Genomic DNA, 18,447 nt, shown 5'->3' with positions numbered 1-18,447 from the left:
GCCAGCTCTTTCAAGAGGGAACGCCCTGAAGGTGAGGGCAGATGATGGGCATGACCAGAGATTCCAGAATGATATCTATATAAAAACTTCTAGGAGGCAGTTAGAAATATACCTGGGGGATTCAGGATAGGAGCCAGGGTTACAGATGTAGAGTTTGGTACATTTGAGAATACCAAAGTGATATCCAAAACTATGGGGCTAGAAGTGATAACCTAGACAAAAATATGTTAGAGAAAAATAAAAAACAACAACAAAAAAGATGCAGCAGTGTACATCTCAGAGAAGGCTTGAAATATAGTGGCTGGTGAAGCCAGATGAAAAAGGAGTAGTAAGTTCAGTGCTGAAAGGAAAGAGAGAAACAGCAGAGAGACAGTAGTGTTAATGACCCAGGACATTGCGGGTATGGAGTATTTCTTTACATGGTCTGTTAATTGCTGGGTTTGGTCCTTCCTTCTACTCTGCGTTTCATTCCTTGTCCTTTCCCTCTGTGACCAGCTAGCTGGCTTTAAAATTTTTCTGTTGAGTATTTCTAGCCACTTCAGGGCTTTTGCACATGTGGTTGCCAGTGCCTCAAATGTATCCTCCCGCCTACCTGGCCCTCTTTTTATTTTTATTTTTTTTTAATATTTATTTTTGAGGGGCGCCTGGGTGACTCAGTCGGTTAAGTGTCCGACTTCAACTCAGGTCACGATCTCACGGTCTGTGAGTTCGAGCCCCGTGTCAGGCTCTGTGCTGACAGTTCAGAGCCTGGAGCCTGCTTCCGGTTCTGTGTCTCCCTCTCTCTCTGCCCCTCCCCCATTCATGCTCTGTCTCAAAAATAAATAAACGTTAAAAAAAATTTTTAAAAATATTTATTTTTGAGGGAGAGAGACAGAGCATGTACAGGAGAGGGGCAGAGACAGAGAGAGGGAGACACAGAATCAGAAGCAGGCTCCAGGCCCTGAGCTGTCAGCATAGAGCCCGATGTGGGGTTTGCACCCATGAACCTTGAGATCATGACCTGAGCTGAAGTCAGATGCTTAACCGACTGAGCCACCCAGGTGCCCCTAGACTATAACTCCTATAAAAGCTGGAAGGGCAATTTTTGTCTAATTTGCCATTATGCTATCCAGACAACATCCCACTGCAGTGCCTGGAAAAACAGCAGGCATTCAATATGCATGTGTTAAATGAGTAAATAATAAGATGCCACAGGAGTGGTGGAGCAAGGATGGGGATCACGGATGCAGTAGGAGCTAGAAGAACGTGGAAGGGAAATGACCAAAACCACCAGTGGAGGCGTCAGCTGTAGAAAGAAGGGGGCTTCCTTTTTTATCTGAAAGCAGCTGGAGAGGGAAGGTGAAATTACAGAAGTACAGAGACCGTAGAGATGAGAAGTAGAGAAAATTCATGTTGGGGGACTTCTCTTCAGAGTCAGCTTGGAGTAAGAGGATGGGGCTGGAGAGATGTGAACATCTCTGTGACCCAGCACAGACAGAACAGGGCAGGGAGTCAGTCAGGAAGAATGAAAAAGATGATCGAGACCATGTGCCTCACTGAGGCTGGGAATCACAACCATGACGCAGAGACAAGCAAGACAATTACGTGACTTTCCTCAGCAGTGCTAAAATGAACAGTTAGTTTACCCCCAGACCTAGGGACCGGTAAGAGTAGTAATGCTAAGTCACACACTCCAAGTACTGTATGTATCTGGCATTCAACTGCTAAATAATTGCGCCTTCCAGGACTTTATTTCTGGCTGGCCTAGAGTAACCTGATTTGGGGAGAATGAAAAACGACTGCAGGTGACCAGGGAGGCAGGAAACATCAGAAGGCCACCCTCTCTCTCTCTTTTTAAATTCCTGCAAACTAAACAATCATTTGGGTCATCCCCCTCCTCCTCTGGGACTGAACTATTCGCTAGAGATGGGAGATTAAGGAAGGAAATTGGAGAGACTCATGGAGACCTAACTGTTTGATGAAGTCCATCACACCCAGCCCTCTATCCACTGCTGAACATCTGCTGTGTGAGCACCATCACTGCGGTCTCCGACGGGGGTCAGGTCGGACGTGGAAGATTCACAAACATCTCAGCACAGGTGCTCCTATTTGTCTGTCTGACCTTTCCATCACTCAGTAAACATTCACTGGATACCTGCTTTGTATTACATGCTGGGGATTCAATTCTGAACATAGCCCCTGCCTTCAAGGAACATTTGGACTTTTTATTTACATCCAGAGAGGAAGAAAGAAACAGAAGAAAAAAGTCAGACACATGAGTCATGCTAGAAGTAGCAGGTTGTATTTTTTTTTTTTTCTTTTAAACCAGCTTTCTTTGCCTGACCTTCTTCTTCATCTTCATTATAAAGACTTAATGGGTTTTATGGAACAACTATGTACTTTTAGGAGAGTTTCAACACACAACTGATCATTATTTATGGACTGCCTATTTGCGAATTCACCTCCTCACTACAGTTCACTTGTAATCCCAGATCAATACCGGCAGTGCTTTTATAGTCATTTGAATACGTGTGCACGTGCAGGGTGGTGAAAAATTTGAGCTGCCTGATGCACACAATCCCACTTGGGGCTGAAACACTAGAAACTTCTAAAGCTTTGGCATGTTTCAAATGTTCTGTCTTATTTCAGCTCTCATACTGTAAACGAGCATCCTTTTTGTGGTCTATTTACTGCTATGTTTTCCACATTTTTGTGTTTGGCTTGGTGATTCTGCTGTTTAAAATGATCCCTAAGCAGCATGTTGAAATGTTGTCTAGTATGACTAAATGCAAGAAGGCTGATGTGCCTTAGATGAAATACATATGTCAGATGATCTGTGCTCAGGCACAAGCTATAGTACTGTTGGATAGGAGTCCAATTTTAATGAATCAACAATATATATATTAAATAAGGTGTCTTTACACAGAAACGCACATAAAACTAGGTTATGTATTGGTTGGCTGATGAAAATGTGGTGGCCAGAGGCTCACAGGAACCTAATCCGGTATTTTCCCTGGAACACTGGTTCAGTATTCATTCACCAATTCAGTGTTCGTGGTGAATTCAGAGACCATAACTACTATGAACAATGAGAATCTGCTCTATATTTTTTGGTATGGCTTCTGTGTATCTACAAAATTACTATTTTACTGTTCTTTGTTGCTACCTTCTCTTACTCCTGACATATCTATGAAGTTTTTGGGAGCTCTGTCCCAGTCAAATCATAATAATTTATTGAGAATATTCTCTATGTAAAGTACTAAGATGAGGGGCTTTGAAAGGAACAACTGGGAAGTTGATTCCCATTGGTTTCACACAGCTATGTGTAATGCTTTACAGGCTGCTATAATGCGTCAGGTCAACTTGAAGTTTATATATCCAGAGATCAAGGGATCCGAAGCACATATGTTATTCCTCCAATAAGGCTGGAAGAACATTTGCTAGCAAAATTCCGTAACTCTTGTGTCTCCCAGGGAGGCTTTCAGAAATATAAAGGAGTATCTCCCAAAGATTAGCATGTTTAGGGTAGGATCTGGCACCAGGATTTTTACACAAGTGCCCCAGGTGATTCTGAGGCCTAGCACTTTGATAACTATTAATCTGGCATAAATCAAATTGGCAATTTGTTGGGGTAGGAGAGCTAAGGACTAATTTTTGATTTGGTGTCTGAAGCTTAGTGAATATAGCTTAGTAACCAATAAGCATGGATTATGTGATCTCCTCCCTTGTTTTCTTCCCTTCTTCCAGCTTGAATCTCTATTCTTACCAACCCTACCCATCAAGAATTTCAATTGCCCTCCTGATAAACAATATTAAACAGAAACAGTGAGGCTGTGACTCATAATTTAGTAAGGGAAAACGTATGTAGAAATAATTTGGCACTGAGGTAGCAGGTGACAAATGTAGTAAGAGACCAACAATATGCCGTGAGATTATGGGGGGAAAAGACTTCTCTGACCAAGTGGAGGTTCTGGCCAGTCTGTCGAAATGAATGATTCCTTATTCTTCTTCATTTCAGTATGTGTACATATGCATATGGATACGTACGTATCTATATTAGTTTGAACAAAATTGTTCAGTGATGTTGCTTTTAACTTTGCTCTTTACATCATTTTAGTAGGTTTATACCCATTATACCCGAGCACAAATCATGCTTTTGTTTTAACAATATTTATAATGTAAAATTTATTAGCTATAACAAATGAAATAATTATACATGGCATTTGTGGTTAATTACAAAAGTTGTGATAAACAATGTGACCCAGGGAAGCCTGAATGGCTCAACTGGTTAAGCGCCTGGCTCTTGGTTTTGGATCAGGTCACCATCTCATGGTTTGTGAGATCAAGCCCAGTATTGGGCTCCACACTGACAGCACGGGGCCTGTCTGGAATTCTCTCTCTGCCCCTCCCCGACTTGTGCGTGCACGCGTGCACACATGCACATTCTCTCAAAATAAACAAATAAAAACTTAAAAAAAATAAAAAATTATGACCATACTACAAGATTGCTCAAATGGGGAAGTTCAATATGAAATGTAATTTACATTTATACCTGCCAGTGAGTTTCAGGACAGGACAATAGATAGCCTCATGATCTCGGCCTAGGCATGTTTTCTACTGTAATCTTGGGAATGATACTGCTTTTAGTCAGTCGCTCCAAGATGGCATCACTTGGGCAGAGAACACTTTCTTACAAAGGAGATGTCAAACTTTGGGAGGTCTATCGAGCATTCTATGTTCTTTGTAAGACAAAGAAGTGTGTAACTGAGGTCGCTACTTCAACACATCCACGGTAATGGGGAAGCATAAATAGGGGTAAAAACACAAACAAACAAACAAACAAGGCTCATTAAGCACAAAAAAGTTCTGTAAAAGGGTGATAAAAGAAAAACTGTTTCAGTGTATTGTATTATATGCAGGGTTTGTGCAGATAAAAGAGACTTTTAAATAAAAAAAGTTTCTTTCCTTTGTCTGCCAACTAAAGGAGAACCGTGTTAAAATTAGAGATCATTATGGCATTATTGGGGCTGCTGCGTAATAACAAGAACATGAGCATATAGTTAATTTCTAAGGCAAAGGAAATAAATGGTAGTCAAGAGCTATCTAAATTTAAGTGAGACATTTTATATATACTTTTCATGTTGAGCCTCACCATAGTTGGATACATCTTTATGTGAAGCTATTATTTATAAGTAAGTAGGATAGTCATAACTCCATATAGCGTATATGCGTATAGCTTGCCAAAAATGGAAAAATGAAGGCAAAATTTCCTTAACAGGACCTTACAATAAGAAGAATTGTAATTGAAGGAAAAACACACATATGTATGTCACAACATTATATATGTATATTTTTATTACAATAGAGTAGTTCTCAACTGGAGGGGATAATTTTGTGTCTCAGCGGAAATTTGGCAATATCTGGGAGGCATTTTTGATTGTCACAACTGGAGAGATTAGTGTTTATGGCATCTAGTGAATGGGTGGACAGAGGCCAGGGATGCCACTAAACATCCTACAATACACATTCCCTCAAACAAAGAATTATCTGGCCCCAAATGCCAGTGCCAAGTTTGAGAAACCATGGAGTACTTGACAAAACACAAGAGGACAGCAAAGTCAGAGTATCAGAGAACTTCAGAAAAAAAGGACATGCTTGTTGAGTCAGAAGACAGGGTGACTGATATTAATCAATTCTGCCAGTATCTAAAGGACAATTTACAACCTGGAATGACTGGTGGCAAGTTCTCCCAACAAGATCTTACACATTTTATTAATTTTATTAAAATAAGTATTTATTTATTTATTTTGAGAGAGTGAGAGGGGAGGGGCAGAGAGAGAGAGAGACAGAGAGAGAGAGACAGAGAGAGAGAAAGAGAGATGGACACAGAGAGAATTCCCAAGCAGGCTCCACACTGTCAGTGCAGAGCCTGACGTGGGGATCGAACTCACAAACTGTGAGATCATAACCTGAGCTGAAATCAAGACTCTGATGCTTAACTGACTGAGCCACCCAGGCACCCCAACAACTTACATATTTTAGATCGGTGACAGATTATTAGATGGATGTTACTGATACCATCATGAAAAGCAAAAGGAAATACCATATTATTCTATCAAACAATGCTTCCTGTCATAGTAAGAGTGAGTAATGGGCCAAGCAAAACATTGGTTTGACCGAGTACATCACTTATTTTATATTTTTAATGTATACTCATCCATTCAAAGATTGAATGCTACATCTGCCTTCTCAGAGTCATGAGGGAATGTCCTACAAATTCTTACCAATGGCTTCTTGGAACAATTATGAAATCTTTACTGAATTTATATTATTCTCTAAACTGGGTTTTCAATGGAAGCTCTACATAAGAAACCGAAACGTGATAGAGGATGGACTCAGAGACTCAAATCAGGTGAATCATCAGTGGGTTGCTAAACTGGAAAACAAACTTGCCCTTATGTAATTTTGTGTAAATTTTAAATAATGGGAGTTAAGAAGACATCAAGGATATGACACATTCCCCAAACTAAGTTTTGGGGTGGAGGCTACAGGGGGATTCTCTCACAGCCCCTTTAATTTTGGAACCGCTGGCAATGATGGAGGTCCCGGACCCAGGCTAGATAAGCTGAGAAGACAGGCTGTCAGCGGTGTTTCACTCTGCCGGGGTTAAGAGACTCCTGGAAACACACAGGGGGACTCTGCCCCAAAAGCAAGCAACACAGCTGCTGAGGGGAAGAGACAAGGCAGCAGCCGAGGTACACGTGTCAAACACGCTGGCTGAGGCAAAGGTGTAAAAAGGAGAATGAGTAGAGAAACTGGTCACCAGACCTTTAAGAAGGTCAAGACCATACGGTTTCCTTTCAGGGTAAGAGAGATTTTGGAGGCTTTTAGAGTTTCTCCGTGTAGAACATTTAGGAACATTACTTTTGAAAGCAGAGTCTGTGGGCGTGAGGTGACTCATACTCCCTTTGCTGTCACATCATCAGGGTCCACTTACTTTCTTTGCAGAACATGTTCTCTCTCTAGGCTAATAGAAAATCTTCAGTTGTAGACAATGGTTTTTGAAGTTAATATTTTTCTCAAAATAGTTATAAGGTATTGAAACAAATTATAAGGAAAAATACACATCCGTATCGTCTGCACTGAGATTCTTCACAGGACACAGATAAGTACTTTGGTTTTAGATTTACTTGTAAGTTAAGATTCTGATTTCATGCTCTTCAGATGAAGGAAGAAAACTAAACATTCCTGAAATTTTAAAACAGATCCAAACACAAATTAATTTTCTATCTACTTAAAATAACAAATTAGAGACAAATCAACTGTATTTTGTTTGATAAACCAAATTACTAAAGTTAAAAAAAGACATAAATTGATACTATTCTTTAGCAACAGGAAGGAGGCAATATTATGATTGTATTTTCAATGATTTAGCATACATTAATTAACTTCTGGATATCTGAAAAATCTGCTTCAACATACCAAAAGTAACCAGTGCCTATTATAAACATGTTGTTGGATTAAACATAATAAAATCATTATTACTTCTGTGGTTAAAAATAATTCAGATGCACTCCTGGTACAAGGACCAGTAAATGGAAGGTTTTGTTTTCTATAGGAAGTGATTTTTGAAAATAGTGACATATAGCCCAGTTAATTCTGGCTTAATGAACTGTCTTCTTTTGGGATGAAGAGGGTAAATGAAAATTAGAGATTCCGTAGATGAAGACAGACACATGTACACTGAAGGCAGCTAATATACTGCCTACTGTTTTTCTAAGAGTTTGACAGAATTATCAATTTAAGATTTTGTGTGCATTGTATGCTTGGCTGGAAGACGTACTACTATGGAGTTACCTGATGCTTCTGGGTTTTCTGTTTTGCTTTGGATTAGACAAGAAGAGAGCTGTTCCTGAATAAAACTGGAGTATCATGCACTTTGGTTTAGGGGTCAGCACTTTTGAATAAGCCCAGCCTACTCTCACTAATTCTAGATGGTCAGTAAAATACTGAACAGAATTAAAACACTCTTCTCCTCATGGGAGAAGCTGAGCTATAATGGATATTTTTAGAATTACCTTGAAATAGCGAAACTAATAAATATTATTCTTTTAATGAGTTTTTAGAGAAAGACAAAAACATCACAGTAATTTCTTTATACTCACAAAAATAATCTGACATTCCTATACATAATTATTACTATACACCTGGAATTTGCACAAAAACATACTTGGTTGTATCAATGTTGAAACATTCATAAAGTAGAAGATGCTTCTCTGCTTTGGGTTTCATTCTTAGCAAACAAATAAGCATTTTCTGAAATCTAAAAAAAGGGGGCATTTTAGGAATTAAAAAAAAAAGAAAACTGGGCATTTCAGTACCTTGAAACTTAAAAAAGAATCAGAAGTATCTGTGCTAATAAGGAAAGATGTCCAGGATATACTGATGGGGAAAAAAATCAGAATATTAAGTGTGATCCTAGTTTCATTGAAAAGAAGAACAGACATGAATAAAGATATGCATGCTCATATGTGCAGACAACATTTTTAACAGGATATGGAGGAAACTGTTGGAATGAACACAAATATTAGCCAGACAGAGGGGTTTTATTTTTCATTTACACTATTCTTTATTGGTTAAATTTTTAAAACTATGAGCATATACTACTTTTACAGTCAGACAACTTAAAGTTATTAAAAAAATTTTAAAACAGGAATTTTAACAGCAACTTTTCTCCCCAAATAAATGGATGACATAGGTTAATAATTAGGCTAGTAAAAATAGAGAGCCTAAGAAAACAATAAGGTCTAAAATACAAACATAAATAAACCAAGGTTGTCAGCACTATTTTTTTCCCCAAGCTTCTCAGTTTTTTCCTCCCTGATAGCACCAATATTCTTCCTTCTGTTAGATGCACATTCACAGCACATCCCGATAAAAATGTTCTGGAGTGAGCCTGAGGAAAACATTCTCCTCCTCTCGCTCTCCTGTGGTATAGGTAATGGCTGATCTGTCTGGGACTCTCTGGCCTATCATGGAGAGTCACCACCTCAAGCCCTGTGCCCGCCTCCTGCCCTGGGAGAGCCAAATGCTGCCATCACCCACTGACACTGCAGTGAACCAGATGAAATGCTGGAATGTACCCGGGGCTTTCAGCAACAGAACAGGTGTGCTCCACTTGGAAGGACTTACAGGATTCAGCAGCTGCCAAGCTATTAAAAGGTATAATTTTACTTCTTATTCCATAGTTTGAATAGAGATAAGTTCAAGAAGAAAGAAAACTACTGAGGTGGTTTCCTTTTTTCCTTAAAAAGTACAGAGAATACAATTCTAAAAACTTCCACATAGAGATGGGCCCCATGAAGCAAACATAAAACAAGAATGTAAACACCAATGTGACACGAAACGTGGTTAGCTGTGCAGGTAACAGCTGTCTGTGCTGTTGACTAGGTGGTGGGGACAAAGGGGCACTAGCCTGAGAACATGAAGTCCGAGCTCCTAATTAGGAGTCATTCTGAACAAAACTCTTACAACCTTTCTGGATCTTGATTTCCTTATCTGTAAAATGAAAGAATTGACTAGAATCACCGTGGATGATCTCTAAGGTTCCTTCCATGTCATCAATTCTGTAATTCTATGAACTTAGGACCCTCCCCTCCACAATTCTAAGCACTTATCAGAACTACTTTTCATGTTCTTCTTTTTAAACATATCTTCTATATGACAATAAATATAAAACTTGCACATGAAATTAAACATCTGATAGAATTTGTGGCAGGATCTTGATAAAATCAAACCATATATATTCTGATAAAGGACTCAACTGAAGAAAGGCAACTATGCCAGGTGCTAAGGAAGGCTGGTTACACATTTCTCAAGGGCTGGCTGTCTGCATCATGACTCAAAGTGTACCCAAAGCATTTTGATTACCTGGGACAACATTACTGTTTCTTCTTTTTACATAAGCGTATATCATTCCTGATACTTTCTCAGAGAGGGAAAGTAAAACACTATCTACCTATACACCTGTTATATTCCTAGGAGAAAAAACATGTAGGACTCTATTCTAACACAAGAATCCAGTCTGAGCAGATAAAATCATGTTCTTCAACCAAAGAAATCTATGCATCTTAAATGTTAAAGGCCATTTGAGTTCCCTCTCAACATGAAGACTCTTCTACTCTCTTGCCCGCATGGAGTCTTATCCTCTGGAAGTCCTTGCTTTACCTATTTTTATGTTTTTAAATGTTTTACTTTGCATGTCTGCAAGGTCCTTGAGGTCTGTTAGAACTAGCATTTGGGCAGTAGTGGGATTAGCCTGAGGCAGACCTCAAGGGTCAAGACGGATATCTGAAGAATTACTCTGCTGAATTATAAATATAAAGGTATACATGAATCATGGACATCAGTCTGTGAAAGGAAAAAGCACACAATATTTTTTGATGAAGTAAGTTATTCTAAGTGGAGAAGTAGGGGCAGAGGTGAGAACTGGGGACTCTGAGAAGCAGGTTAAGAGGTCTGTAGCCATAGGAACACAGGTGCATCAGGGAGAGGTAAGGGCAATACCAACATCCCAGGCAGCCAGTAAGAGCAGAATTAGTTCAAGGCTACTGCACACAGACGTGGGGGTTGAGTAACCCCAATTTCAAAGGTCAGCATGATGTGGAGTCAGGGATACCAGGAAGTCACTAGAAGTAAAGGTTATGCGTTTCATAGCATCTCTAACAGTTCTTGACAGACTACGAATATTGTGAGCTATTACAATGACTCCCTGTGCTGATGTTATAAATGCTTTTTTGCATTAAATGTCTTTAGGTTGTAAATGCACATTAGTATCTTCCTAAATTCTTAACCCTGGTGCTCATTTACAAACAATGGATAATATTACACATGTAGCATTTGCTCAAATACCTTACCAACCCTTTGAACTGTATCCCCTGTTGTCCCCATACTGTCACAGGTGACCACTGTCATATGTCCTTGCTGTATTTGAAACTGGTACTTTACCTAGAAACATTTTTTTTTCAGTTCTTTGTAGCACAGGCTGTTCATTCTTATATAACCCAACCATGAATCCCAGGTGCCTGGAGTTAACACATGCCCCCTCTTAACTCTCTGTTGTTAATTTTAGGCTATTAATACTTTTTAAAAATTTTTTTTTAACTTTCATTTGTTTTTGAGACAGAGCATGAACGGGGGAGGGTCAGAGAGAGAGGGAGACACAGAATCGGAAGCAGGCTCCAGGCTCCGAGCTGTCAGCAAAGAGCCCGACGTGGGGCTCGAACTCATAAACCATGAGATCGTGACCCGAGCCGAAGTCGGTCGCTCAACCGAATGAGCCACCCAGGCGCCCCAATACTTCTTTTTTAAAGTAATCTCTACATTCAATTTGGGGCTCGAACTCACAGGGTAAGAGTTTCATGCTTTACCAACTGAGGCAGCCATGCGCCCCAAAGGCTTATACCTTTAAAACACTCTTCCTTGGATGCCTTGACACCTGACTACACCACTCCCTATTTGTCTTTGTAGTTGTTGCCTCAGACCTTGTGGTTACTCTAACACAATGGTTCTCAATGTTGGCTGCACATCTAAATAATCTGGAAAGCTTCTGAAATCTACCCATGCTGATATCCCATTCCAGAGCAATTAAATCACATTCTGGGTGTGGGGACAGGTATCGATATATATATATTTTTTAATTTCTTAGGTGATTTCAATGTGAAGCCAAGAGTGAAACATCTGTTCTAATGTAAGAATCAAGGACATCAGCTCTTGGGTCACCAGTGTCCCCTTTATCCCAACTCTTGTAACCATTATAGAATTTTAAAGTCCAAGAGAACAACCTATTCACCACTCTGGGTCCAGTTCCTTGACCAACTCAATTTTTACAATGTGTCCTTCTATTCACTTCAGCTCTTATACGTGCTCTGTGAATTTATTATAACCTCAGTTGCCTGACATCTGAAATATTAAGTGAGCAAAAGAGTCTGTGGGCTTACAGGGCATAGTCCCAACTTTTTTTTTTTTTAAGATTTTATTTTATTTTATTATTATATATTTTTAATGTTTATTTTTGAGAGAGAGAGGAGAGAGAGAGAGAGAGAGAGAGAGAGCGAGCACGCTGCGGAGGAGCAGAGAGAGAGGGAGACACCGTATCCGAAGCAGGCTCCAGGCTGTCAGCACAGAGCCTGACGTGGGGCTCGAACTCGCGGACTGCGAGATCATGACCTGAGCCAAAGTTGGATGCTTAACTGACTGAGCCATCCAGGTGCCCCTTAAAGACTTTATTTTTAAGTAATCTCTATACCCAATGTGGGGCTCAAACTCATAAACCCAAGTCAAGAGTGGCATCCTCCACCAAATGAGCCAGCCAGGCGTCCCCAGCTTGTCACCTCCTTTAGGGTCTGACACTCTGCCTCCACGTGGGCAGGCATGGCTTAGTGCAACCTTGCAGAGAACCCTGCTTTCTAAGTGGGCCAGTCTTCTCCTGATTCCACATCCTTTTCAATCTGGCAGATCCCCCATGGTGTGTCTGTCACTCTGGTGACTCTCTTAACAACACTATCAAGTCTCTTATCCTCTCGTGCTTTATCACAACTGCCCTGGTTACGTATCGAACCAAATATGCCTTCTCCACTGCTATGGCCCGCATGCTGAACACAACTGAAGGAAAAAATCCAACTACACAGAATTAGGCCACCTACATTTTCAGAGGACACAAACAGCTCTCAGCACCACTCAGGAACCTCTCTAGATGTCTCAGATGAACTCTTGTGCCTGCTCTCTTTACAGGCATTCTAAGGGTCACTATTCTTCCTAACTCCTTTGGCCCTCACTTTTGAAGTGGACCTCTTTTCTGTGGTGGAGAACATAATGCCAACCTTAATTTCTAGAGTTCCACCCTACCAACTTATTTGTATCTTCACTGACATTTACCTGTCTCAGAGGGGCACTGCTCTAAGTTCAGCCTTGCTGACATTTTTGGCCAGATGATCCTTTGGTGGTGGGGGAGTTGTCCTGTACATTCTAGATGTTTAGCAGTATCTATGACAACAGTATCCCCCTCTATGCATGTATTTGTAAAAATATTTCCAGACCAAACGCCTGCCACATGCCTCCCGGGAGGCCAAATCACCCTAGGTTGAGAACCACTGCTCTAAGCCAAGGCTAATCTATCAACCTGTCTTTCTGATAAAAACCTCCTGCTTCCTCCAAGATCTATGTGTGCTTTCTTTATCTATTTGCAACCTAAACCTGCCCATTGCTTTTGTCTCCTTAGCATAGAGTTTGACACGTCACTCCAGTATTTACACAGTCACTCGTGGAAGTGTGTCGCCCTCCAGACACAGTGGGAATTTTTTTTTCCTTTCAGGTGAAGCTCTGGGAATGACCTCTACGAGTTCCCTCGCCGAGGCCCCATTCTACTCTTCAATCCTGGCCATACTAGTTGTCAATCACTGATACTTCTGCACAGGTGCCAGGGCTTCCTGATTACCAAATGCTTCCACTGCCGAACTGACTGGCTGTTTCTGACATTGCTGACCATACCCTCCTTGAACCTTTCTTCTCTCCTGGTTTCCAGGGCACTTCTTTTTTTCTGGTTCCTTCCTTCCACTCGATTATTCTTTCTTAATGTCTCCTCTTTCTCAGATTCTCCCTTAAATACCAGTGTTCATTTGGGATTCTGTCCCTGGCTTTTCTCTCAAAACTCTACAACATCCCCCCCCCCCCGCCCCAGGGCTTTCTCCTTCATTACAAGCTTCAACTCTTCTGATAGAATACAATGCATACACTAACTCCTCCCCACGTGATCTGAAGCCCTACCTTCTTTCAAATTCCAATCCTGCATGTCTCACTTCCTAGGGACTATTTTCACCTGGGAGCACTACAGACACCACTAACAAATCAAGATCTCTAAAACTGAACTCATCACAGGCTCCTCGTTACCACTGTCAGTCTCTATGCCCCCAACTATTCCTCATTCTTTTATTATTTCCATGGTACTACCCCTCCAATCAGTTGTATAATAAGCCAGGGCCTTAGCACAATCCTAGATTTCCAACTTCCCTAATCATATTCAATCAATCAAAAAATCCTATCAATGATACCTTACATCCTCCCTTGTTTCCCCACTAGTTCAGGCTTTTATATTTTATTTCAGTGGTTTCCTAATGAATTTCCCTGACCCAGGTCTTAGGTACCTCTGATCCAACCACTGTGTTGCCACTAGAATGTATTTTTAACAGACAAATCTGTCCATGTCACTCCCTGGATTACCTCCTCTAAGGGGATCCCCTCTGTCTGATGCATTTACAACGTAAGCATCTTAACAGAGCACAATAAGCTCTCCGTGGCCTGGCTCTTGCATTTCTCCTCTCCTTCTCCCCATTAGACCCCATGTTCCTCAAACATAACCATACCATACCACAGTTTTCTCAAGTTGTTCCCTCTGCTAGATGTTTTTTCTAAGATCATCTAGCTAGCATATACTTTTTCATCGTATAAGCCTCAGCTCAAGAATGATCCTGTCTGAGAACTCTTCCTGGACTCCCAGGGCACATTCAGAGGGTTTCTTCCTGTGTGTTCCCAAGGCACTGTGCACACAGCTTCATGATAGTTCCCACCACTGTCCGCTGGAATTGCCCTAGTCCGCTGGTGTCTCACCCACCAGCCTGCAGGCTCCTGACGGGCATATGCTTTGCCTACTCAATCCTGTTTCTGTGAGGACGAATAGAACGCCCAGCATGGAAATAAGCACTCAATAAACACAGGCTGAATGACTAAATGACACATGGACAGGTTCAACTGTCAAAAAACTCTATCAGGAAAAAAAAAAAACAACCATATCATGACATGGTATTTGTACAAAAAATATATATGTCAGTTTAAGGAGTCAAGAAGTAAGGTTTTAGGTTTAATAAGTAATATATATGACGGTACACTGCTTGTTAAACTTTTCTATCGAAGTACTACTAACATCAAAAGAACAGACTGATATCCCCGGGGGATCAGATGGCACAGACTAAAAAACATGACATTTTTCTAATATATCCATTTTCTTTTATTTTTCTTTTTTAAAATTTTTTAATTTTTTTTTTATATTTATTTATTTCTGAGACAGAGTCAGAGCATGAGCAGGGGAGGGACAGAGAGAGAGGGAGACACAGAATCCGAAGCGGGTTCCAGGCTCTGAGCTGTCAGCACAGAGCCCGACGCGGGGCTCGAACTCACAAACCGTGAGATCATGACCTGAGCCGAAGTCGGTCGCTCAACCGACTGAGCCACCCAGGCGCCCCTATCCATTTTCTTTTTAGCTTAAAACATTCTGAATTCCTAGCAAGTCAAAGGAATGCTCCAGGAAAATAGAACATGTTTATTCTGTGGGCTCTAAGACCTCTAGCCTAACTGTGTACCCTCAGGCGGGTGGGTGACAGGGTCAGCACAGCATCAACACAGAAACAGCATCACACTTAAAGTCACAGGTTCCACTTGGGGTCCTTGCCCCACCACCTGGGCTGTGACCTGGGGTCTATTTTCATCCCTCTGAGCCTCCTCAGTTTCCTTATCTGGAAAATGGCTATTATGGCTACTAATATTATGATAATAATGATAATAATATTTGCCTTATATATTTCAATAACGTAGGTGCCAATATTAAAAGAAACCATAATGAAAGCAATGAAGTATAGAAGCATGAAAAATAAAGTTGTATTTTATCCAGAGAGCAAAAACTACAGTTCATATGCAATCCATATTCTTGAAAACATTTACCTTTTGAAGAGCTGAAGAAGGTTTTTCCAGTTTGGTCTTCTCCTTTGTGGTTAAAGGAGGGGATCGCTCCTTTATCTCTGGAGGCAGCTCTTGATACAGTGCTGGAATTGAATGAGGAATTCACGTCACAAATTGAGGAGCACTGATGCCAGGGGTGGGGGAAACAGTGGGGGGGGGGCAGATATGAAACTAAAGGTATTGATAGTCACTTCCTTGGTGTAACAATAAGCTACCTGGCATTTAATATTATAGTCAATTTATAGTTGCACACAGTAGTTATCAAAAGAACATAATTTATGATTGGAAAGTTTTGATCAGCAGGATTTGAAAAACATAGAAGGTGTCATTTTCACTTCTTATGTGGTCATGCAGATGCTTATCTCATTTTCTCTCAACTCACATTTACCAGGAATCTGCTACAGGCAAGGTTACCCGCTAGGTACTGGTAGAAGAGTTGGAAGAGGATCAAAAGACAGCCTTTGCTCTCAAGGAGCCTACAATCTGGTCAGGGACAGACGTGTTCACAATTGTAACATAAAACAGAATATATCATTATTCAAAAGAGAGACAATAAAGACAAGTTCTGATGTGGATGGCAAATGCTCAACGCAAGAAGTGGTAGGTAGGTCAGACTCTGAAGAATAGGTAGGATTTTGCAGGCGGAGGTAAGGAGAAAGAATAATTTGGGAAGATGGTATGAAATAAATGAGCATGGGGCTAGGGCTATAACAATATTGAATCTGTTCACAGTCTGAGTCTAAGGTTCTGATAGTCTAAGATTATAATTTATATAATCTATTTACATACAGTGTTGACTCTGAAAAGCTTATGTGGGAATTTTATTATTTATTATTATTTTTAATTAATTATTTATTTATTATGAAATTTATTGTCAAATTGTTTTCTATACAATACCCAGTGCTCATCCCAACAGGTGCCCTCTTCAATACCTATCACCCACCCTCCCCTCCCTCCCATCCCCCATCAACCCTCAGTTTGTTCTCAGTTTTTAAGAGTCTCTTATGGTTTAGCTCCCTCCCTCTCTCTTTTTTTTTCCTTCCCCTCCCCCATGGTCTTCTGTTAAGTTTCTCAGGATCAATGTGGGAATTTTAAAGGACTAAACAGAAAACGTGTTTCAGTTAAATGAAAATCCTGGGCAACTCTGAATTGAGAGACATTGGTAAAATATACCTGATTGAAATCCTTAAATTATAAGATATATTAATTGGCTTTGTGTATGGGTTGATTTTATTATTAGGCTTCTTTATCTCTCATTGGAAAGGATGTTAGATGTCATTAAGTGAAGCTGTTCATGTTTTTCCTTCCAGTGGCTTAAGATACAAAAGGAGTAAGTTCTTTATAATAATGGGGTACTTCTATTGTGTTCTCCTAGAGGACATGGCTTTCAACTGAACGGTTGGCACAGAGTCTGTTCACATATATACACTCCCTTAGAGCATTTGCTTTGCATACTGGGCTTCAGATGAAGATAAAGGACAATTTCTCCTACTATTTTTAGAGTGGGATATGCCGCTGATGGTCTTTATTCTCTAGTGTTAAAACTGAGCAGGTGCGTTTTTGTTAAATTCAGGTATAAAGTAGGATAAAGGGGAAAAGAAGATAACTCCTGATGAAGTGAGAATTCAATCATTATATTCTCGGGTTTTCTGAGAATTTTTTGTGTGTTCCGGATAAAAGGCTTTTTCAAGAAGCAGTGACTGAGGCCAAAAGCAAATACCAATTACCCTGGGATACAATAAGGAATTATGGCAGTCGAAGGATGGTCACTCCTTGGAACATGGAATTAATTTCTGCATGCAGCCATCAACCACCACTGCAGTATGCTTCAGAAGTCTCACTTTGGTTATTATGGAACAGAAACCAATTTTAATGGATTTTTAACCCACTGTAGATCACATACCTATAGCCTCTCAAGATTCATAAGCCTAAGAGGTTATTTCTACAAACTAACTGTTCTAAACAAAATAACTACTCTAAAGTTAAAACATCTAATACCATCCTGCCTGGAAATAAATACATCATCTTTTTATACTGTCAAGTAAAAAAAAAATAGTTTGAATGTTTCCACTTTGTCTAGAAGAAACAGTGGATTATAATACCTCGTACAGACATACTGCAGAGTGACCGTCATTGAGCCAGCAGCTCTCTTGACTTGAAAATGGGAGTTACTCCTGCCAAACTGGGGCTGTTGATCTAGAGGGACAGCCATCACTGGGAAAGGGAAGGAAGAACGGGACATCTGAACCGATCTGCAAGTTACAAGTACTGAGTTTATGAAAGTGACTGGGAATTAACCTGTCCCAAAATTTCTTCTTTCCGCACTCTTAATTTTTCTCCACTGTGCATCCTCTTTTGAATATTAAAAGCAGCTTTAAGAGCTATCAATCATTTATTGCTCAGAGAAGAATTACAACAGTGGCATGGAGGAAATTAAGAATTTGTTATGAGGGAGAGAAGTGGGTAATTTTTGAGACACTTCGCACTTTTGAGGGGAGGACTTTGCTGAAAGCAGCAGATTAGCTGAGGGAAAGAGCTGCAGAGACCAGGAGCTCTGGAGACTGGGGAAGGGGGCCCTGGGAAGTACCAGGGTGCAGACACGGTAATGAGAGGGGGTGAAAGAGAAGTAAATTCATCTGCGCCTAGCCTAGCACCCAGTTCTCATGGAAGAAACGATTC

At 40.4% G+C, this 18,447-nt stretch overlaps 1 protein-coding gene across 7 annotated transcripts in view; it reads right to left on the bottom strand.

Moving 5' to 3' along the window:
* AHI1 (Abelson helper integration site 1) overlaps positions 1–18,447 on the bottom strand; it is a 203,081-nt gene that overhangs the window by 28,799 nt on the left and 155,835 nt on the right. For all 7 annotated transcript variants that reach the window (XR_008298323.1, XR_003419329.2, XM_027056817.2 and 4 more), the window contains one exon: positions 15,751–15,851. Coding sequence is in view for 5 of the 7 variants with exons in the window: in XM_027056817.2 (XP_026912618.2) it covers positions 15,751–15,851 (101 nt within the window). In the remaining 2 variants the exon portion in view is untranslated. The remainder of the gene's footprint in view (positions 1–15,750; positions 15,852–18,447) is intronic.

The sequence above is a fragment of the Acinonyx jubatus genome, chromosome B2, assembly GCF_027475565.1.
Source record: "Acinonyx jubatus isolate Ajub_Pintada_27869175 chromosome B2, VMU_Ajub_asm_v1.0, whole genome shotgun sequence".
Lineage (NCBI taxonomy): Eukaryota > Metazoa > Chordata > Mammalia > Carnivora > Felidae > Acinonyx > Acinonyx jubatus.
Note: the sequence above shows the minus strand (reverse complement) of the source record. Positions and strands in the feature narration are given on the sequence as shown.